The sequence below is a fragment of the Acipenser ruthenus genome, chromosome 20 (genome assembly GCF_902713425.1).
Source record: "Acipenser ruthenus chromosome 20, fAciRut3.2 maternal haplotype, whole genome shotgun sequence".
In the NCBI taxonomy this organism is placed as follows: domain Eukaryota; kingdom Metazoa; phylum Chordata; class Actinopteri; order Acipenseriformes; family Acipenseridae; genus Acipenser; species Acipenser ruthenus.
Genome location: NC_081208.1, coordinates 6,620,970 through 6,643,906, shown reverse-complemented (window position 1 = coordinate 6,643,906; position 22,937 = coordinate 6,620,970). Strand labels below are relative to the sequence as shown.

The 22,937-nt window shown below is 40.4% G+C and overlaps 1 protein-coding gene across 7 annotated transcripts in view; it reads right to left on the bottom strand.

Annotated features, from left to right (window-relative positions):
• Positions 1-22,937, bottom strand: part of LOC117425576 (eukaryotic translation initiation factor 4 gamma 3-like) — a 66,142-nt gene that overhangs the window by 324 nt on the left and 42,881 nt on the right. For all 7 annotated transcript variants that reach the window (XM_058993338.1, XM_034904405.2, XM_058993340.1 and 4 more), the window contains 20 exons: positions 22,726-22,850; positions 21,985-22,104; positions 21,131-21,292; positions 19,525-19,722; positions 17,891-18,037; positions 17,210-17,446; positions 11,044-11,148; positions 10,243-10,378; positions 8,805-8,893; positions 7,038-7,128; positions 6,756-6,882; positions 5,558-5,775; positions 4,716-4,831; positions 4,047-4,219; positions 3,750-3,875; positions 2,715-2,796; positions 2,222-2,320; positions 1,286-1,432; positions 789-870; positions 239-385 (listed from right to left, as the gene is read on the bottom strand). In XM_058993338.1, coding sequence (XP_058849321.1) covers positions 239-385; positions 789-870; positions 1,286-1,432; positions 2,222-2,320; positions 2,715-2,796; positions 3,750-3,875; positions 4,047-4,219; positions 4,716-4,831; positions 5,558-5,775; positions 6,756-6,882; positions 7,038-7,128; positions 8,805-8,893; positions 10,243-10,378; positions 11,044-11,148; positions 17,210-17,446; positions 17,891-18,037; positions 19,525-19,722; positions 21,131-21,292; positions 21,985-22,104; positions 22,726-22,850 — 2,727 coding nt within the window. The remainder of the gene's footprint in view (positions 1-238; positions 386-788; positions 871-1,285; positions 1,433-2,221; positions 2,321-2,714; positions 2,797-3,749; positions 3,876-4,046; positions 4,220-4,715; positions 4,832-5,557; positions 5,776-6,755; positions 6,883-7,037; positions 7,129-8,804; positions 8,894-10,242; positions 10,379-11,043; positions 11,149-17,209; positions 17,447-17,890; positions 18,038-19,524; positions 19,723-21,130; positions 21,293-21,984; positions 22,105-22,725; positions 22,851-22,937) is intronic.

Sequence of the window (22,937 nt, the reverse complement as noted above, 5' to 3'; positions counted from 1 at the left end):
TGTTAATAGTCTCCTGTTCATACCAGACAAACGCCAGAACAAATTTCTGAGTTATCTTAAAAAACAAAGCCCACTTGCATGAGAATTTCTCACAATATGGCTAAGAACGGTTCACTAAGCTCCACAACATGGCTCTTGATTTAGAAGTGGTTTCCCATTCATTATCCCCCACCCATAGCAGATCTGTTTAATTTCATGGCACCGCTTAGAACAATGCATGTGGTGAAAAGATACTTACTAGGAGGCTGATCAAGTTTAACGATCAATGCTTGTAGTGCATAAAGTGCTTGCAATTGTTTCTCTGTATCGGAGTTCAGGTATTTGAGTAAAACAGGCAATCTTCGCTGGATAATGGCTGTGTCCACACGGCTAGTGGTGCTGTCACCTGCAAAAAAGCAAAGAAGATGTAATTAATGTTAAAATGTATTACCTGTGGCAATATTAAACTAAGTAACAAGCCTTAACCTGGGAATGTTGTCCAACACCTAACTTGGATGGTCCATCGATCATTGCTACAGGAAGAAAGGTATATATACAAACCATAATTCTGTAGTCAAAAGCTAGCCAGTTGACCCTAAAGAGATAAGCGTGTTTACCCTGCAGAGAATACTAAAGTCACTGTGGTACAAGGCAAATCACCACAAGAGGGCTCCACAACATTGGAATGCACAGCCTTTCTACACCACAGCGTAATCACGTTTTCACTCATTTGTTTAGCCAATGTACTGGCAACAGCTTGTGACAATCTTCTGACACTCCACACTGCCCCCCTCTCCCTCTCCATCTACCTTTCACTGCTGCTTTGCACACCGCTGTCATTAAAGCTCTAAGGAATGGAGTTGAACTCATCTGAGATTCTTCTAAATTAGCCTGGAACAACAAAAAACAAAAAACAAAACAAAATGCAATTTACAGAAAACCCTGAAATACTGAACTGCATTCATTTTGACAAGTGTTTTGTAAGTGTTCTCAATGTCCATCTCTCATAGAGCCCAATTCAAGAGCCCTGTGATTAAGTCATATGCAGTATGATTGAATTTGAGTTGAAACTAGTTCATGGGGGCCTTGAGAATGAAGGCTAAGCGCTCGGTCATTCCATAAATGCATATGTCCTTAACACTGTACAGCAATACCATTTAAAATAAAGTGTACTCAAAACTTAGAATGAAATCCTAGATCAAAAAGACTCATTGTGCTTTCAGTGCATGTTTTTCTTTGAAATAGTACAGCAGCAGCAGACACATGCCATGACAGGACAACACGCAGGGCTGACTGAGTGCCATACCTCTACCCAGTCGAAGATTTGTTCATCGCTGACTATATCTTCCAGAAGGAGTTTCTCTAGCTGTCTGTTCAGTTCATCAGGAGAAAGGTCTCTCTTTGAAAGTGATTCAGGGGGGCTGGAGCAGTCCGAAAGAGTGAACTGTAATTTCTGATAGTGGGGGAAAGGAGCACACACAAAGATGGAGTTACACTACATGTAAGTATTTGTTTCTGACCTCACATAGACATAAAAACTAGTATATGGAACACTTACAATATATATATAAAAAGTTCTCGCATGGAATTTGACACGTTTATTGATATCGTGTTGAATATTGAACACTGTACGAGGAAAAAGGAATATGAAATAACAGTGGAAATAAAGTTGACAGCATACATTCTGTTTTCATTGGGTATTCTTTCCTGTTTGGTTTTATGAAAGCTTGTGAGGATTGATCTGCAAATTTGTTCAGTATACAACTTCATTATGGCGGGCACATATATTTATAACATAGCACAAAAACCATCCACTGCCTGTAGATCTCTGCGCACAGTCATTTGCGACAGCATGTGGGTTTAATCCGCCATGCTAGTTCACAAACAAGATCATTAAACAAGTCTATTAAAAATAGCATTACAGCTATAGAAGAACACCCCATCTTAGTTCCTCAGTCTATTGCAGGGGTGGCCAACCCAGGCCCTGGAAAGCCGCAGGGTCTTCTGGTCTTCATTCCACCTGAGTTATCAATTACTTCATTGAACCAATTATTCTCTTAATTGGTCCACATTAACATATCTTCCAGGTCTTTATCCATTGGTGATTTAAAGACACCCAGACACCCTGCAGCATTGTGGCTCTCCAGGACCAGAGCTGGCCACCCCTAGTCTATTGTAAGGCTTTCGGTTCAGGACACCACTATGGGTTTACCATAGTTTGCAGCTCGGATCTTTAGCTCACCTGGTCAGAGATAAAGTTGTGTACGTCCTCTTCCTCCGGTAAGAAATCTATCCAGTTGAGGCCAGATTCCCTCCACAAGGCTCCCACTTTCCTCTGGCTCTAAACAAAGCACCCGTTCAATAGGGTGAACTCAAGGACAGCAAGTGACTTCCAAACACAATCTCTACCATGCTGCTTTACATTCTTATTATAAATATGTAAACCAGTGCAACTTCCTGCAGAGAATGTCTTTGTGACAAACAATTCTTACATATTCTTTTTTTGATTCATCAGGTCACTTGAAACAATTCTATGTTAAATTCTGGGAATCAAGTATAAATTTACAGTTGCATCAAAGAAACCTTAAATTGATAAATGAAATGCCTAACAACTTGAAATAGCAGATTTACTGGTGTCTTAGCCTTACATAAGACAATATTGAGGTTTAAGGTTTTGAATTCTGACTAGTTAAATAAAACAATGCATCACTAATGAAAATACAAAAAGCTCTTACCATTTGTTTGCATAGTTGGTGCAATATTTCAGAAAGTAATACCCCAGCTCTTCCCACTGGAAGTAAAGGTTTACTGAATTCACTGGAAGAAAAAGACATCCATGTTATATCTCTGACGGCACTTACACACGTTCATTCACTTGACTATCCTATTCAGGCTCACCAGTCAAAGCTAATTTGGTCAAGCTTTAGTCTGATGTGAAGATGCTATCAGTTAGTTTGTGTATTCTATCAGCTTTCACAACCTCAGCAGATTAAAAATGTCCAATAGCTATTTTCTTTTTTTTTTTTTTACTCCGGAACTACTGAACTCCCTTTGAGGTGGATAGTTTGTTACAATAATAATAATAATAATAATAATAATAATAATAATAATAATAATACAACAACAAGTGGCAAATAAAAAGGAAAATGTCTGCCCCAGAATCAAACCCACTGTGTTATGAGATATTTTCTCTCGTCATTATTCTTACTCCAACTCATCTGAAAGAGTATTTTCCTGTCTAAACATCATGGGCAAAGGCGAAGGCAAATTTAACGGTACAAAACAAGACAGAAATAACTGAACGATTTACCTGCTCGTTCCTACAACTATGTTGCTTCTTGCTAGTTTTATAGGGTTAGACATTTGACTTTGCACTTCCTGAGGTCAGGGTCAATTCAATTGATCTAAACAGGATGGACTTTTCAGAGTTTTTTTCATATTTTTACAGGCAAAAAAAATTACACTAACATGCATTGTTAGATGTTTGATTTTCATAACCTTTACTAATTAGCGGCAGTGTTTAGATGCATTACCTTTAATATCAATTGAATATATCCCGTTACTGAGTCTTAAACTGGCATTCCATGATGCCTATATTAAACTATGTGGGGTCAGATGGGGTGCTATTTACTGTAACACAGGAAATCATTTGGAAGAGCAAAACAAGCAAATAGGTTTTGTCTAACCTCAACACATTAAGATACATTTACTTGTGTTGTATACTTCAGGTCTTGCAAAATCAGCCTAAAGTATGAACACTCCTCCAACACCTTAATAACTCTCTCATAGAGATTCCTCCTTCACGGAACATGGGGATCACCAGCTCTGCTAGATACAGCCATATATGGGGAACATCGATCGCCATGTCGTCAGCAAACTCCAGGGTTTCTGCAAACCTGAAGAAAACAGCAGACAAAACCCCTTGGTCAGAACCCAGAGAGAAGAAGAAAGCTCTGCTATTGACAAGGTGCTGTGACTTCCACCGTTTAAAAATATACAGAAGTGAATACACTAACGTAATTATTTAAAGAAATTAACGATCACTGTTCGCATGTTTCATTTCTCACCCTTTAAAGAACTCCTGTGTGGAGAGGCTCCCCGACTGGACCAGCTGGAACAGTAACTGGCCCATGTGATCTCTCGTGATCTGACTCCTCTCCAGCGTAGACTCCACGCCCACCCGCACAAACACGTGGAGCATGCTGGGCATGCACAGCTCCTCCACGCATTGCACTGCCTCCTGTGGGAACAAATATAGAAGTGCAGGGCTTAGGGCTGGCTTGATCTCTGGGGTCACTGTCCTGAAATGAAATAGTTGCCTCACTTGTGTACCTACAGTACTCACGAAAAAGACGACAGAAGTACCAGTACAGTACTTTGGGTTATTGGAAACCTTTGCTCCATTCTTTCAACTTAACCTCTAGCCTTCCATGTATCCCAGTTCTCATCTCTACCCCTTGTTTGCTCCCAATACCAGAATCTAAGGCTAATATACTTGCGTCTTTTAGGTATGCATTTCAACTTCGGTTATAAATTGTAGCTTCTTTTCTTGTTCTTCGAGGAATGCAAAACATGTGAACGCTAACGGACTGACAAATCAAAAGGCAATAAATTATAAACTGCAATTGCACCAGAAGACGACAATGACTTTGTTTCGTACCAGAGGGAACCAGGATCCTTGCAGATTGGGAGAACTCACAAGGGGGCAGCCCAGACGCTGTGGCAGGGAAGCTCACCTTATAATCGTTAATGTGCAGGAACTCGTCGATGATGGATTTGGATTTCCTCTCCATTTCCTCCTCAGTAATGGCAGGCTTGTCTGCAGTGGGGGCTGCTGGAGCATCAGGCTTCCCTGGAGATGAAGGAGACAATATGTGATGAGTGGCCCTTTTCTATAATTTCAAGAAATTGGATTGCATCTGCCTGTGTGTATTTTGCACATGGATCTGTTTTGCACCTTGGGTTTCTAGGGGTATCCCTTTATATTCAATTTTTTTTTATTATTTACAATTCAACAATTAAAACAGCTTTATACCCGAATTATTCTGCATGTATTTGTATTAAAATGAGTCCAAGAGGATATCTTTGAAGAATTTTAACATAGATGGGAGTCCTTACACAGCAGCAAGATCTGATCTTCGGTTAAGAACATAACCTTGGGAGAATTCCTACAAGACATTCCTGAAGGGATCTGTTTGGTAACTGTTTTTGACTGCATTTTTAAGGGAAATCGGGTCCAATTTGATGGATTTAGGGGGCAGAAATCTGGTTATATCCCTAAAACCCCAATATTAGAATTCCTAGGGGTATTCAAACAATCTCTGCTTGAAATGCACAAGGCATAACAGAATTCATAAATGACTGAATAAAAAAAAATACCAAAAGAAACCACTGCATGAATGGCATCACAAATAAAACGACAAATACAACAGGATAGCGTTTCTCTCCTTGCTTCTTATATTAGCCAATTCAAAATGGAAGAATATTTGGAAACATTCTGATATAATATTCGAACATGAAAACCCATGTTCGGACCCAGTCTAGTTGAATGTGAAGAGAATGTGTGTTTGTGTGTTACCAGTGTCGTAAGCTCCGCTGTGGTCAGTGTCTGTATCGGTCTTCTCCTCGGCGCCGGTGGGCAGCTGCATGACCGTCTCATGGGCCTCTCTCGGCTGCTCCTCCTGTACCTGGTTGTCCAGCAGCTCCTTGTTGCTGCTGCCCCGGGTGAAGGTGGCGGGCCGGGACAGGGCTGTGCTCACAGGCTTGTCGTTCCTCTCGCGCCCTGTGCTGCTCCGGCTAGGAGGGAGACAGAGGAGAGACTTTCACGCTCTTAAAGACTTATAGTCCTGTACCCTAGAGGGGGTTTAAAACAGATTGATTCTTATATCCCAATTCGATAATTCACTAATTGGTTGATTCACGGTTGTTGACAGTAAATCATACTATACACCTTACAGTTTAAGGGCCCTTTTTAATATTACATTTTTTTCTTTAAAAAATGTTATGGAAGACAGATAACAAAATATCAAGGCAACACTGTACTCAAATGATGTTTAATCAATAAGCACATGCCATGTGTTCATAGATGGGTCATCTTTCCCAATTTATTGTAGGATCTCTGTAAGTCCTGTGCCTTGACTTACATCCTGTCTATATGTCTGAATTGTTCTGTAACCTGACAGCTAATACACAATGTCAGACATCGTGAGCACTGTCTAAGAAAGCAATGCAGATTAAAAAAATATATATATTTAAAGCCTGCTGAAGCTTTTTATGGCTCTGTATACATTTTAATGGTACATGGGTTAAATGCTTGCACAGGTGTTAAAGGGTCAGACTAATAATGAAATAGGTCTCACATTGATGATACAAAAAGACCTTGGAGGATACTAAAATTAGGCTTGACCAAATGACCTTCAGCAACTAGGCTTGTGGCTATGAACCTCACTTATTTAATGATGAGAAACAGAAACAAGACAAGAACTGGAAATAACATGAATGATGTGGGTAGAGAACAATTCATTTTTGAATCCCTTTTTCTAGTCACCTTTAACCAGACAGCTATATTTAGAATGGGCCTGATTTCTGGTACAGGATCATTTTAAATCCACATTTCAACAAGATAGTTATCAAACACACCGTTGGGTGCAGGGCAGGTGGATATTCCACCATTGAAAATTACAGAATCCCAACTGGTTGAAAAACATCCATGCACTGTAACACATTACAGGTTCCACATGATGTATATTGTATTGTACATTCAGCAGCTGTGGTACCTGGTGAGACTCCTGCGGGAATCAAACTCTGATGCCGGTGTTGTTGGAGGAGAGATGATGGCAGGCTGTGCAGATGATTGTAGTGCAGAGAACCGGTTCAAATTAGTAGTGCTCGAGCGAGAGGCATCTGGGAATCAGAAATCATGTTATTACGATAGTTTTGCTACACTTTATATCAAGCCCAGACACAGCACTTCCAACTACTGTAATCAGCATAATTGAAATGAATTAGACTGCAGAACACAGCACCTATCCTTCTGGAAAGCAGTGGCACATGCTCACCTGATTCACTGGCTTTAGCTCCTCCACTGCTGCCTTTCCCCCAGCTCATCTGTGCTCTGGGCCCCAGCTGGATCTTATCATCTATTGTAGGCTGGAGAAGGATACATTGACTATTACACATAATAGATCTCTTCCTCCGTTATCTATTACTGCCCCAGTTTGGCCGAGCGGTATTTAGTATGCCCTTCAGCTGAAACTTGAGGTCATCACTGATCTGTATATCAGGTATAACTTGGTTCAATTTATCATAAAGTGCACTGTACTTTTTGCAAAACCATGCATCATAATTGCGCTGCACTACGCTTCTCCCCCTCAACTTCCCGAGTTATCAACTGAGTCTGATAAAACTTTTATAAAAAAAGTATTTTGAAGTTTGTACTAGCTTTATGTTACTTTAATCTCACGTGACTGAATCAATCAACTAGTTCTCAACTGTAGTCATCTAGTACTAATCCAGGTTCTTGTTTCAAACGTGAATTAAATATTTATTTTATATATTCTAGTGCAAAAGACAACGATCTCCGACTTGGAAGTCAACTGGTTGAAAAAATAATATTTGGGTCACCCAAGGACTAGAGTTGAAACCCACTGAACTAATTCAGAAGACGACTACTGGTACCAACAAGTGAACTAGCAACATCTCCTACTTGTTGTAGAACTCAATTGTTGCTTTGTTTCTAGCCAGCCAGACAACCTGCTTCTTGCATATATCCTGACACAGGGCTGAACCCAGGGCCTCCCAACTCAAAGGTATCTATGGCAACCACTGAACCATCTGGTTTGAATTCAAACAGAGGGTAAAACAGGCTCAGATTTCTAAATAATAAAGTTCCTGTCGCTGGGCTATGTGAAGCGAGTGTCAGGAAAGGCTGGCGGCCGGTCCCTTTACCACACTGGGTCTCTGATGTGCCTGACCATGCGGCGATACCTCTGAGCACTCACAGCTTTATTTACACTTGCAAGCTGTCACACATACAAACGCGTCCAGCAGTGCGGTGCCAGATGGTGTGAAATCACTGCTGCGGGAGGGGTGAAGAGCAGAGGCCCACCACCTCACAGAACAGCTAGGGAGCAGTAAGGGGCTGGATCCAGCAATCACCCAAATTACAGTTATTTAACCCTTTAAAGACCATGCCTGTTGAATAGGCTGTCGACATTATTCATTTTTTAAATTTTTTTATTATGATACATATATTATATCTTTTGAATTCTCCAAACAGCACACCAAGTCATGTATGGCAGTCTAGATACACCAAAATGCAAATGATGCATGTATTTTGGAAAGTATGTTGGTGATCATCCATTAAAGAAGTGGTTCTCTAACTGGGTGTGTGCAGAGGTTACCCAGAGGGCACTGGAGTTGTGTAAAACACCACATATACACATACATCTATGTTGACTGCAGTATAGTTTTTCTTTCTTGTTTGTTAAAGGACCCTATTCACAATGTTTGAGAACAGCATTAAAAGTATAACATATGTAAAACATTTACAGAAGGCTGAGGATCTGGGGAAACATTTTTTTATTTTATTTACTCCTGGGATGTAACCACTTTGATGTTCATTCAAACATAAGATGAATAGATTATACTTCAAATAGAATGTGTTTAGTTTTTCTAAAACTACATTTAGATCAGCCAGAGTATCCCATAACATGATTTCATGTCTGTTGAGATCAGACTTCTAAACAAGTGTTAAATAAATGCACTACAATAGTAAACATTTTACAGTGGATACTAAACTTCATCCACATTCGGCTTTCTCTTACCTTGGAGATCTTAGGAATCTTGCTGGGGTCTATCGTCCTGCTGTTCTTAGACATAGGTACAGTGTTCCAGGTCTCCTCTCTCTGCAGGACTGGAAACACACAGAAAACAGGACATCAGATTATCATTCTCTCGACAACTAGGCCTCATCTCAAACCAGGCAGGCTTACAGACCTGGAGTAACACAGTGAAAAAATTATACTGCGATTACGTTTCAACACTCTTATATATTTCTGAAATGACCAGGTGCCTAGAGTTTGAACAAATCAGGCCTCTAGTAAATCAGCTTCTCATGGCAGCATGAATATGTAACATCTGAGCCTCTAGGTTTACTAATAGGAGTTGTTCATGCAGCTATATTATTTAACATCAAATATAATAAAATAATATAGTGGTAAATAAGGGAAGGTAGTTCAGAAACCCTGGACTGGGTAAAGGGCTAGTGCGAGTTTCAAGCTCTGGTTCTGTATAAAGCAGACATACATGCAGACCAAGTGGAGGTACTGGTTCCGATCCAGTGCAGTGCTGTCTCAGATGACTAGTAGTGGCAAGTGCATTCTTGATTTTAATAGACACATTAAAGCTGACCAAATCCGTTCGAGAACTTCTTGGTCTCCCCCTAACCAATTATTTTTGATTTTCTTGCTGCCTGACCATGGCAAAAAAAACCTGGATGCAGTATTTAACATTTATCATCTATACTGGCTAGGCTGCAAATAAAAATGGCAGCCAGCGTGTGGAGGTAAGAAACTGTTAAAAGCTTGCAAACGCATAATATGCATTGTAATACGCATTTGGCAAGCTTAAAAGAAATGTGTTTTTTTTTTTTTTTTTTACAAATTGTATTGCATTGTTCTTATTACAATTTCCCATTTAAGATTATAATATTACAAATCTAGTTGAATAGGAAAAAAAAGATTAATAGTCATATTAATAATTATACTAATTCTGTAGTGTTTTAAGGTGTTATGCAACAGAACTTGGTTGAGACTGACCAAATGATCCAAACAAAGTAGAATTTATCTTTGCAAATATCCCCTGCCGTATTGTGGAGCCACAATCAGTTCACCCCTCTGAAACAATGCTGGTGCGCCGATTGAAATGAATGGCTATTGTGGGAACAGAAAATGAACATTGTAGCAGGAGGGAGCAAGATCATGATACACCAGGAAGCTCATAAGACAAATCGTCTTCCTCCTGGCTAAAGCTTGAGTTAAAGTTTGGAAATGTTCTTTATTCATCAGATGGTTTATGATGTGTGAACTAAATATCAACACAAATCGGGACTATGTTGAAATGATATTGCAGTATACAGACAACAGAGGAGACAGCAAAGGCAGTACAATAATATGCAATGAGCAGTGAAAAGTTGGTGGACTGAGCCCTGATGTAAACTCTAAAGTAGATTAACGAATATTTTAATACAGGGCCCCCTCTAACCTGGTCTCCTCTTGTCCTTGGACAGCAGCTGCTGGTGCACTTTCCTTTGCTCCTCCTGCTCCTCAATCTTTGCCTCCTTGTGGATCTGCTCGATGGTTTTGGGGCCTTGGTCCACTCTCCGTGAAACCCAGTTATGCTGAAAGAGGAGGGCGTCATAAGCAGTGCTGCAGAAACAAGGACTTCTGCAAATACCTTATTTTTAGAAAGCAGATCCCTTGCTAATACCATGTAATGGATGGAGTTTCCGTTTAATTTCATAGCAGTTAGAGCTTGTAAATGTGTTTTCTTGTTAGAAATGCATTTGATTGTTACGCATTTGGAGCCTTATTTCAATCTCTGCAAAACTGTAACTTACTCATATTGCACTATGCTGTTTTGGAACAATACAAACATTCACAGCTGGTCCCTCAGCCCCTGGCTAACATTTTTCTTACTTAAAGTAACATGTAGTTCAAGATTAGTGTTAAATCAGGTTTTGTGAAACCGTCTGTGTTTTACACTGGAGGGTAAACAGACCACAGTACCAGAGTGACTAGGCTCTCATGCTTAGTTAATATATTTACTGTACATTGATCTAAGCTGTATTCGACCTTATTAGATACTCCGGCCCTTTGACTTTGTGCTGCTGCAAGCTATTGAGAGCCACAAATAGAGAAGGAGAAATATATACTGTGACTACTGATGAAAATGATAGATCTAAAACCAACCAACACCAGCAGCTATAAATGAATGATGAATTAGTACTGACTCCTGAATCATGCATCTCCAATGCCAGCAGTACCATGGTGCACAGCAGCTTACCAGCCTGAGGTCGATGACGTCCTGTAACATGAAGCGGATTCGGGACGATGTTTTTCGCTCCTTCACAATCTTTTCCATCTGGTTGAAGTATTGATCCATGCGAGGCTACGGCGAAACAAGGGTCAAATTTGTGAGAACCATAAATCCTGACATTTCAAGCAACACATGAAAAACGGATTCTCCTTGCACCACACTATTTTAATGTATGAACAAGGTCGAGGTATGTAAAACACACTTCATAATGCAAACTTCTTGAGAGTTTTGCATGAGAGAAACTGAAACAGTTACAACCACTAGATGTCACTGAACTTTTAACTCCATTGACGACACACACACACACACACACACACACCCTTTTGACACAATCAAAAGAGCTGAAGTTTAGCTGAAAACACCAACTTTTTTTTTTTATTCCAGAGGAATTTTAAAATAAACCCATTTACGATAAAGTTAAGGACAGTAGATCTATACTCAAGAGTTGACCAAGAACTCAGGTTTCAAGAGTGGGATTCCACTGCTGATCCAAACCTGGCTCAGATGCTCTAGAGGAATAATGCAAGCACTACACAGGCAGCCAGCACTCTGCTCAACACCCTGTCCAGCATTACACACTGTGCCTGGGCTAAGAGGAACCAGCCCAGTCGAGACGCAGTAATGGCACGAATAACTGGTCTCCAGCACGATATCAGGTGTGGTCATGTAGCAGCTGGGTTTGTCTAGTGTTAAGCTGTTGCCGCACCACAACTACAGCCTGTCCTATAGAGGGGCTGCTGTTGGAAAGAGACAAATCTCCCAGAAGTGTTCAAGAGCTATAGGAGAAATCTAGGAGGTAGCTGGAAACCTAGGTACCTGTTGTTATAGTACTAGAAAACATCCCAGATCTATTTCCTACCCGACGGCAGGAACATGTGTGAGTGGTATGTCTAGTTAATGCTTTTTAACTCAAGGCTTCTAGATGTAGGCTTGGCATACCTACCTCTACAGACAACTTTATGTTTTTCTCTATCCAATGATTAATGTAGGTGCAGCATACCTATAAGAAATGAATGACTGGACCTTATTGGATTTCGACAGAAAATGAGGAGGGGGCTATGATGACAATGAGGGTTAACATAAACCAATCCGAAGTCTGGGCTACTGATCAGATTATTACCAACAATGTCAAGATGTAGCGCCACGTATGGTTTTAAATGTTTGTTTTTCAGTAGGTTGTTATGATCCCATGTTTAAAATACAAGATATTTAGTTATTTACAGTTAATAATCAGTACCTGTGTAACAAATCTAAATGTTTATTTTTCTTCATGATCTAGAAAAGAACTTTACAAGTGACCCTGCAGCTAAAACTTCAAAAGCATACCCCATCTTCCGATGAAAAAGATTGGACAGATGGCTGAAGTACTTAAGAGTCTATTAAAACAGACATCAAATATAACTCAATATTTTTAGCATACTAAAATCATATGATACAGCACTTGCTTCCGAGTCGTACATATAACTGTGCACTTGAATAGAGAGTTTAGATCAAGAGCTAAACTGAGCCCCAAGTCCCATCGCCATCCCAATATAAAAAAGTCCTATTAAAATAGTTGGAAGTAATTTGTCTCTCAGCGTTCTTCCAGAGTACGTGAAATATGATGCGCTTAACCTCTCCTGCCCGGTTCTGATACAGTTTACCTTCACAAAGACAATTGAAACCGCCTGCTCTGGTGCCTAGGGCTTTCCTTTGAAACTCAATGGTTTCCTGCTTTGTTTTTTTTTTTACCAGACAGTGATGCGTGCAAGCAACAGTTAGCTGTCACTCAGACAGACCGGGCCACTGGCACAAATTCTACAACCTGATTTCACTTGAAATGTAATGGTCTGACTCTCTTAGTAAGCTATGTTTGTACAATTTTAACAACTGAGAAAAGTGTGGTTAAAGAAACAGATTACAGACTAGAATAGCAGCAAGGTTTCACTGCATTTGGTTTACCCTCCTAACGCTGGAAGTCAAAGACAATAGACACTTGGGCAGTGGGGCGAAGGAGGAATGATGTTTAGTGGTTTTGCAACGCATCCATTGAGGTGTAGCACAGATATGGTTGGTTAAGTCTACTAATAATAGTAGTACAGTATTTCATGTTAGATTTCGAAATGTCACATTTTTCAATTTTTGTCAGTTTTTCATTACGTATATGGAAAACTACAAAGCGGTATGTAATTCAATATGTTAATGTAACACTATTCAGCATGTTTCAAAATTAGTTAATTCTATAGTGATGCAAAACTTTTGGCCATAGCTCTGTGTGTTCGAATATTCGCTCGATTTAAATATTAGTTTGTTTTTCAAAAAGTAATACAAGCCATTATATTGCTCTGAATGCAGGCAGAGACAGTACAGCAGCAAGGACAGGGGGTGTGGGTTGTGTGCCTTTATTTTACAGCAAGACCTTACAATATGTAACACGTTAAAACAGAAATATATCCCAGGAGTAAAGAACACGTTGTGTAGGACTTACTTTACCCCAGTGAATTAGCTACAAAACAAAAGGATGTCAAATAGCAGTTCAAGTTAAACGTTGTTTTGTTTATTCTCTAAATAAATAGTACATAAAGTTGACACTGCATTTTTTTTTTTTTTTTTTCATTCCTTGCCATTGCCATTTCTTCACAGTAAACCCTGGCTATAGACACGTTTTCATAAAGTAATAACATGAGGTTTACTTGTGCCTTTTTGTAGTTGAACAAGCAAACAAACTGAAATTGAACTTTAAACATTGCAAACAAACCAAAAACGTGAAAATGGCATTGTAAAGTGAAAGTCGCAACAAAATATACAGATAATGCATTTACCAAACAAATGAATTCTGTGAAAGTAATGAATGCTTGCCTGTCTCAAGTCACACAAAATGTTTTAAATCCTTTGTAAATTTCAATGCCTGTGTCTGCCTTTCAGGTACGTGCTGATTCGTTGCATCCTGAAACCAACGCCAGCATAAGCATAGGATCTTTTTCGGTTACCGCGCACATTGTTTTCATAAGCATGGCTTGAATTTTTTGGTGTTTATTTTCCTTTTAACAGTTTGCCTTTAAGCCTTAAGCCGCTACATCCTAATTATGAGAACATTTTGTTAAATTAGCGGGAAAGAACAACACAACACGAAACGGACACATTGGAAGCTACCTAGTTCCCAGGCAAGTGCGAGAACGAAATGCAAGTTAAAGTAGCATCTGGGGGAAGTGATTAATGTCATTGCTTGCTCTTGTGTTCAAATAATGAAGAAGGTAAAACAGAATCAGCAAGTCAATCAGGACATCAAGGTAAAAAGAAGCAAATCTGTTTAGTAATTAACAGCTTAATTAAAGATATTGAATGGGATCAAAACACGGTCACATGAACAAAAATAAAAAAACTAAAACTTCAAGCCCTAGTTCTTTCCATTTCAAAATGCTGTATCTGCGTCTTTCTAGTGCCGAATTTTTCAGCAGTTTTTCTGGCACTTACTGTCTTTACAAGTTTAATAACTTTAATTCGGTCATCTAGGCAGGACCTTTTGTTTCTCCACGTTTTCTCTCTTCCTTTACAAGAAAGCGCTGTTGTTTTATTGATTACGGATACAAAAGACAGCTAGAATGGTTACCGTACTCCTCTGAATTTAGGACTTACCATTTAAAACTATATTTTTCCTATAACAAACAGCTCTGTGTAAGGGTGCTTAATACAGGTTTGAGTCCATTGCTGGGTAAGAGAATTGTGGTCGCTGGTCGCGTTAGACAGGTGGTCGCTTAACATTGGGAGGAATTTAAAGTGGTCGCTAAATAAAGGTGGTCACATGAGCAGGTTTGACTGTATATAATATATACGGCGTATATAAAAATTACTATACAACATTTTCAGGAACTTGGGTACTGTTTAAGCGAGGCATTTCCGAATGACGTGCTTGCCTGTTTTCTGTCCCATGAGATTCTGGCTCGCTCTAAAGCAGCTGTCTAAAACATTTAAATAGAAGGCTCAAGAGCTGCTTATGTGTTTTATATATATATATATATATATATATATATATATATATATATATATATATATATATATATATATATTAAATCTCACATATCACACAGAGCTCCTTCTCATTTGCCATTTTTTGAAACTGTCGCAAAAATTCTGGCGAGACGGTAAATAAGTGCAAGGTATCTTTGTCATTTCTAGCGAATACGAACATCTGATTTTTGTATCCGAATACATGTCAAAAAATATTCATTCGAATTATATATATATATATATATATATATATATATATATACAGTGCCTTGCGAAAGTATTCGGCCCCCTTGAACTTTGCGACCTTTTGCCACATTTCAGGCTTCAAACATAAAGATATGAAACTGTAATTTTTTGTGAAGAATCAACAACAAGTGGGACACAATCATGAAGTGGAATGAAATTTATTGGATATTTCAAACTTTTTTAACAAATAAAAAACTGAAAAATTGGGCGCGCAAAATTATTCAGCCCCTTTACATTCAGTGCAGCAAACTCTCTCCAGAAGTTCAGTGAGGATCTCTGAATGATCCAATGTTGACCTAAATGACTAATGATGATAAATAGAATCCACCTGTGTGTAATCAAGTCTCCGTATAAATGCACCTGCACTGTGATAGTCTCAGAGGTCCGTTTAAAGTGCAGAGAGCATCATGAAGAACAAGGAACACACCAGGCAGGTCCGAGATACTGTTGTGGAGAAGTTTAAAGCCGGATTTGGATACAAAAAGATTTCCCAAGCTTTAAACATCCCAAGGAGCACTGTGCAAGCGATAATATTGAAATGGAAGGAGTATCAGACCACTGCAAATCTACACAGACCTGGCCGTCCCTCTAAACTTTCAGCTCATACAAGGAGAAGACTGATCAGAGATGCAGCCAAGAGGCCCATGATCACTCTGGATGAACTGCAGAGATCTACAGCTGAGGTGGGAGACTCTGTCCATAGGACAACAATCAGTCGTATACTGCACAAATCTGGCCTTTATGGAAGAGTGGCAAGAAGAAAGCCATTTCTTAAAGATATCCATAAAAAGTGTCGTTTACAGTTTGCCACAAGCCACCTGGGAGACACACCAAACATGTGGAAAAAGGTGCTCTGGTCAGATGAAACCAAAATCGAACTTTTTGGCAACAATACAAAACGTTATGTTTGCCGTAAAAGCAACACAGCTCATCACCCTGAACACACCATCCCCACTGTCAAACATGGTGGTGGCAGCATCATGGTTTGGGCCTGCTTTTCTTCAGCAGGGACAGGAAAGATGGTTAAAATTGATGGGAAGATGGATGGAGCCAAATACAGGACCATTCTGGAAGAAAACCTGATGGAGTCTGCAAAAGACCTGAGACTGGGACGGAGATTTGTCTTCCAACAAGACAATGATCCAAAACATAAAGCAAAATCTACAATGGAATGGTTCACAAATAAACATATCCAGGTGTTAGAATGGCCAAGTCAAAGTCCAGACCTGAATCCAATCGAGAATCTGTGGAAAGAACTGAAAACTGCTGTTCACAAATGCTCTCCATCCAACCTCACTGAGCTCGAGCTGTTTTGCAAGGAGGAATGGGCAAAAATTTCAGTCTCTCGATGTGCAAAACTGATAGAGAGACATACCCCAAGCGACTTACAGCTGTAATCGCAGCAAAAGGTGGCGCTACAAAGTATTAACTTAAGGGGGCTGAATAATTTTGCACGCCCAATTTTTCAGTTTTTTATTTGTTAAAAAAGTTTGAAATATCCAATAAATTTCGTTCCACTTCATGATTGTGTCCCACTTCTTGTTGATTCTTCACAAAAAATTACAGTTTCATATCTTTATGTTTGAAGCCTGAAATGTGGCAAAAGGTCGCAAAGTTCAAGGGGGCCGAATACTTTCGCAAGGCACTGTATATATATGTGTGTGTGTGTGTAACAGTCTACTACTTTAGATCGTATATGGCTAGTTTCAAAGTCCCAGAGTAGCACTAATCTTGGCCAACATTATCTAACATTAAGTAGTCTAATATTAGTGCTAATTGGGGTCAGTGAAAATAGCAGGGTTTGAAACTCATACTAGCCCTAGCACTAATGCAAGTTTCAAGCCCTGAAGCAGCTGACACAGCCTATATCAAACCCTCTCTTTGGGTCGCAGAGCCTCACCTTGGCCTTCTCGAAGTCCAGGTCCTTGCCGATGGTGGTGAGCAGCCGGCACAGGCACTCCAGAGACTCCTCGTCGTGGTTCTTCAGCAGCTTGACCACGCAGTCGTGCATGATGGCCTCAGTCAGCATCTTGAGTTTGAAGAGCTCCCCGATGAACTTGATGTTGCCGATGGAGCGCCGCCGCGCCTTGTCCTTCGCCTCCTTTAGCTCCTCCTGGAGTCGCTCCCGCTCGCTGGACTGCAAGAGAGCTGAGGAGTCAGGACTAGGCATCCAGGAGGCTCTCATGAGGATTTTTAATGCACTGTACCACCTTGGTATACACAAAAGTACTTGGGAGCCACAGCATTTCTTTTCTTTATTATAAATATTAAAATAGAAGAAAAAGAAGAAGTGGTGTGGTTCCTTTTCTTAAACATTTTTTTAACAGTGTGCTGTTTAGTGCTTTAGAATCATATTTGAAGTTTACAAAGGTCTACTGTAACTGCAGTAAACAAACTCTACTGTTCACACGGATTGATTGTGCTAAATTCACAAGGGACCAACTCACACAATGTAAACAACTTCTACATTGCTAGAACAATGACCCCCATTTTGTAAGCAATACAGTATGCGTATTAAGCTGCAGTGTGTCTGGCTAGCGGAGCTACAAATAACAGCTGAATTGTGTCCCCGGTCACCTACCGAGGCAGCAGCTTCCAGCTCTTTCTGCTTTCTTTCGAACACATCATCGTCTACCTTGTCCCTCTCAAACTCTTTCTGGCAGCGGTTCAGTAGCAGCTTCCGGAAATTCACAGTGCTGTTCGGTTTATCAGTCATGGTCACCTTGAGCTGTGGAGCCAGAGAGAGATATCAGTCAGAAACGCCAATCATACAGAACTACCCCAGTAGTCCTTCAGTTTAGACCCTTACTTGGGAAATCAACCACTGGGGCTGTGTCTAAAAGCTGACTTTCACCAAATGTTTCTTGTCCCCTCTGATTTTGCATTGAAATTTTCTGTTGCTGGAAAGTAAATAGTAAGCAAGAACAACAAAGAATGATGGAAATCACACATAATGGGATATTAAAACAGGTTGCAGATAATAAAACTAAGGGATGGAAATAAGATTCACATTGCATTGCAGTTTGATTCATTCCTGCTTTTACTATGAGTTTAATAAGACACACCTGAGCTTGTTACATACACACTGTGGCTAAGCAAACTCGTAGTAAAACCTGGAATGGGCAAAAACTACTTTGCAATAGCAGTCTTATTTTCATCCCTGAAACCTGTTAATATTGGCGTTTTAATATTGATGGTGGTACCCATATAAGAGAGTAAGTAGCGGGGTTTCGAAAATACAGCTTTATACATCCCCACGTGTTGCTACAACTGTTTAAATAACATACCTGTAATCTTCCTTTTTTCACTGTTAACATCGTGACAACTTTTTACACTTATAACTTTAGTCTGTTTCAAAGCTCTTTTCAAAATGTCCGCTCTAGTGCACTGGGGTTTGAGATCTGTCCTCTAAATCACTGCAGGAAGAGCGATTAAAAAAACTAAAACATAACAAATGCTCTGGCTTTTCTGTTCCGTACCCCATCATGGTATTGTTACTGCCGTGTTATCTGTTTGACAATGTGGGCAATAATCCTTACACTATAAGTGCACTAGAGCAGACATTTTGAAAATAGCTTTGAAACAGACTTTAAAGTTATAAGTTTAAAGTAAAAAGTTGTCAGGATATTAACAATGAAAAGAAAAATTACAGGTATGTTATTTAAACAGTTGTAGCAACACGTTGGGCCGTATAACGCTATATTTCTCGTAACCCTGCTACTTACTCTTTAAGCTAATACAACACCACTTATGCCTAGTTTCTTCTGGCTTTTCCATGTATAGCTAAGCTGGACGGTCTAGGCGAGGTGTAGCTAAAGATGGCTGTTTGTTGGGTGTAGCGGACCGAGAAAGTAGTAGTGCGGCACTTTGTTGGGTTTGTTTTCAACACAGCCTTCGCTTACAGCTCCATTGTTCAAAACAGTTTGTCTCTTCAGCACACGGCTTTCAATGACTTACTCCCGTGCGGCACAGTTTGGCCCCGTTGGGTATGAGATATGAGACTGTACTGTCTGAGGTGTAGCTAAGGTAGCGAGCTTTAGTGGAAACACCCGACAAACTTTGCAGCAAACTTTGCCTCAACCTGCCAATTTTCATTCCTCTGCAGTCACCCTGTGTATCATTACACTGCTGACCTGAATTTAGATTGTGTCATATTGCGCTTTACAGTGAAGGCACAGCATGGGGTATGGATACAGCAGAGTCAAGCTCTCTTACCGTGGCGAGGCAGCGGCACATGTTGCCGTAGGCGACGGAGAAGCTGGGCTCATCGACGGCCTTCTCGAACACCAGGTCGATGACCCCCTTGAGCCGCTCCTCTGTGTCGATGGTCAGATCTGTCACCTGCTTCATCAGCTGGTTGAACATCTGCGGGGTCAACTTGTTCAGGATGCTACGCACCTTCCGGAACAGGTCCTGGAGAAGGGAAGGGGAAACTGACTGCGATCACGGAAATTAAATCCCTTAACAGGACGTACAATAGTGTTCAAATTGACCTATAATCCACACCGTGCTTTCATACTGAAATGCTCCTAGCAGCTGTAGAAACACAGCTTTAAATGTCACTATTATCTGATGAATGTGTGTCATTTACAGTAGTATGTTTTATATAGAGGGTTGTTGCCCATACACTACCATATTTCTTAATAAAACTGAGATTCTTTGCTTCAAGGACATTTCTAATTGTTTGATCAATCTCGGTATCTAGTCTGTTTCTTAGAATGACAGTTTATGCAATCTCAATGGTCTCTTCTGATCACCCTACAGTCTCTTAGGACAATGCCTGTATATTGTTTCTGTCTGTATGTGGCAGGGCTGAGGCCTGCCCCTGTAAAATATGTTTTTTGTTTGATTATAAAATAACATTGGTGGGGCTTGGGACTAAAAAAGTGTTGGCTATGGCACGGCTGGGAGGTGAGACTTCCCTCCCTGCCTTAGTGAAAGGAATGTGCAGCAGGTGGCCAGGTGTCAACTGAAGAATTGATAAATCAATTAACCCTGGTCACCTTCCTTTAAAATGGGTCTGGAAAGCCAGTCCTTTGTTCTGTGCTGTTCTATGCTTTTTTACCAGTGGAAAGACCAGGGTGTTTAACCAGGGTGAGTGCACCAAACCTGAAGAACGTCTGCGGGTTTAACCAGGGTTCTTTGTAAAGAGATTTAGGACTGTGTGTTTAACCCAGATAATTACAACTGTAGGTTAGGGGATTCATTCATTTAGCTTGGCGACCTTTTATTTTCTAGTTGTTTTTGTATAGTGTTTGTTTTGCATTTTTGTATATATTCATGTACAGCTTTGTATATATCCTCCAACACTAGGGCTACCACTGCTGGTATCCTAGTGGCGGCCACCTACCAACACTGCAACTGCAACAACTGCTGGTTTGCTTAATAAAACCTGGATGCCTGTGCATCATTCCAACGTCCAACCCTCTGTGTGTCTCTCAGCGGATACTCGCACTGTAACAGTACACCTCTGTTACACTGTACTAAAATGCTGTCTATGCATCTCATGCCTGACAAATGCATCTCAAATTACAGTAGCTGACCAGTAAAGTTGAGGACTGTCCTCAGGTGGCTCCTGAACAATATTGGTCTCAGTGAGCTTCACAGTGTGGCATCTTTTGAAGTATCCCATTTAAGGTTTTTAATGGGTTTGAAAAGTCATAATATGCATATTTATGTTGTGTTTTAAGCTATTGAAGCAGTTTCTTAGTGTAGTTGTACACTCAATTTTTACTAAAAAGGCTGGTAACCGGAAAGGCTCTTTTAGCCAGATGAATGGATAGCGTTGGTCTAGTTGCGTGGGTTTCTCACGATGCTTCACCTGTGTTTTGTTTTCGCAGGGCTCCTCATCTCTTTTCAGGGTGGGTTTCCAGGCGTTCTCTGCCTTCTTCAGCTGCACCTCGTTCACAGACACGTTGGTGATGATCTTGCGGGGCTCCCGGCGCTGGCCTTGCTGAGACCGCCGCAGACCCGCACTCAGCATCTGCAAAGAAGGAACAAGAGTGGTCAGGGACCAGGCACGCAAGGGCTTCTCCAAAACTGACAGGAAATGCACAGATGTAAGGTGTGATGAGGGGTTAAAGCAAATTTCTCTCAAAGGTCTTTGGGTTGGCAAAGCCTTGAAAAACACAAATCATGAGGACATGCTACAAGACTTTACTCTGAATACATTCGGAATGTCAGCATGGTGCTGTTTTGGCACTGGGTATAGCCTGGTTTTGCACTTTCCCCTAACATGCCAGCATAACATGATGGGATGTTGTTCTGTTTATATATATGAAAAACTTGGCTAACCCTTTTAACAGCAATTAACTACAGAGAAAATGTAATCTTGGACTACCTTACTTTACCTTACCTTTGGTTAGGTAGTCCAAGATTAGGGCTAACCATGTCCTATACTACAACTGTGTTTGTCTGTTTTGCGTGACATTTTCTTAAATAGACTTCTATACCATTGTGCTGTGTTGGGAGTTAAATAATAACGTGGTATTCAGAGGGACGCACCCTTTTACATGATTTAATACAGCAGCTCATGCTGCTTTTACCAGTGGTTGTTACAATTGAGTTTAGTTTGGGTTCTCCTCATTCCACCACTCATAATCAAGAAACTTCTAAAAGTTAAATCTAAAAGAAACTTCTAAAAGATCATCTAAAAGTTTTAAAGGCGTGACATACAGCAGCCCCTCGCCCTCCTGCGATCTGCCGGCTGAAGTCTGCGAAGGCGGGAGTGAAGTCGGGGCCACGGGACATCACTCTGGGGTCCAGGGGCCTCATCGGCAACTTGTTTTGGTTTATCTGCAAGAGTTCAGTGTATGGTATAAGATCACATGCACAATGTCAGGTCACATATTGTATGACTATCCACTGCAGTAACATTGTGTCAGTATGTAATGTTACACAAATAGATTTTATTTTTAGTGCTTGTATTTTTACCTTTGAAACAGCCACTACCCTGGGTCTACTCACACATACAGTATTATGTGTACAGACAGATATAAAGCTCTAATGCAAGAATGCCAATGCCACATTTATTTGTAGATGTGTAAAGCAGCAGTGTGTGGAGTAAGGCATCTTGATACAACAATCCTGGTCAGGCAAGGACTACAGATATATTTTCATGTGTACCATGAAACCAGTCTCTAAAACCAAATCTTGTTCAAATATCAAATTGGGGCTGCAGCTAGTTCCATCTGTAGTCTACACCTACATTCCAAACTTCAACCGGACATTACACAAAAAGTCAAAGATCACCTGTATGGATCTTGTATTTATATCATTGCCATTTATACATCTTGATTTGCTGCTGATAGAAAATTATTTCATATCTCTCACAAGCCAATCCCAGGGGCAGACGGAACTTAGCATAAACGTTTGTGTCACTTTCCTGGATGTTCTGTAGCACTAGATTGAGCTCACCTTATCGAGAACAACATCGTTGATCTGGGGCAGCCCCTCTGGTTTCTGCACGCAGGCCGCCATGAACTGGAAGCCCAGCAAGAACTCCCGGTCATACTGCTTCTTCCCCTCAGTGTCCAGAGACGCTGGAGGGACGGAGGGAGGGAACATTGTAAGAACAATGACAGTGAAGCATGCAGAGTCCCCTTAACATGGTCTGATTAGAGACAATT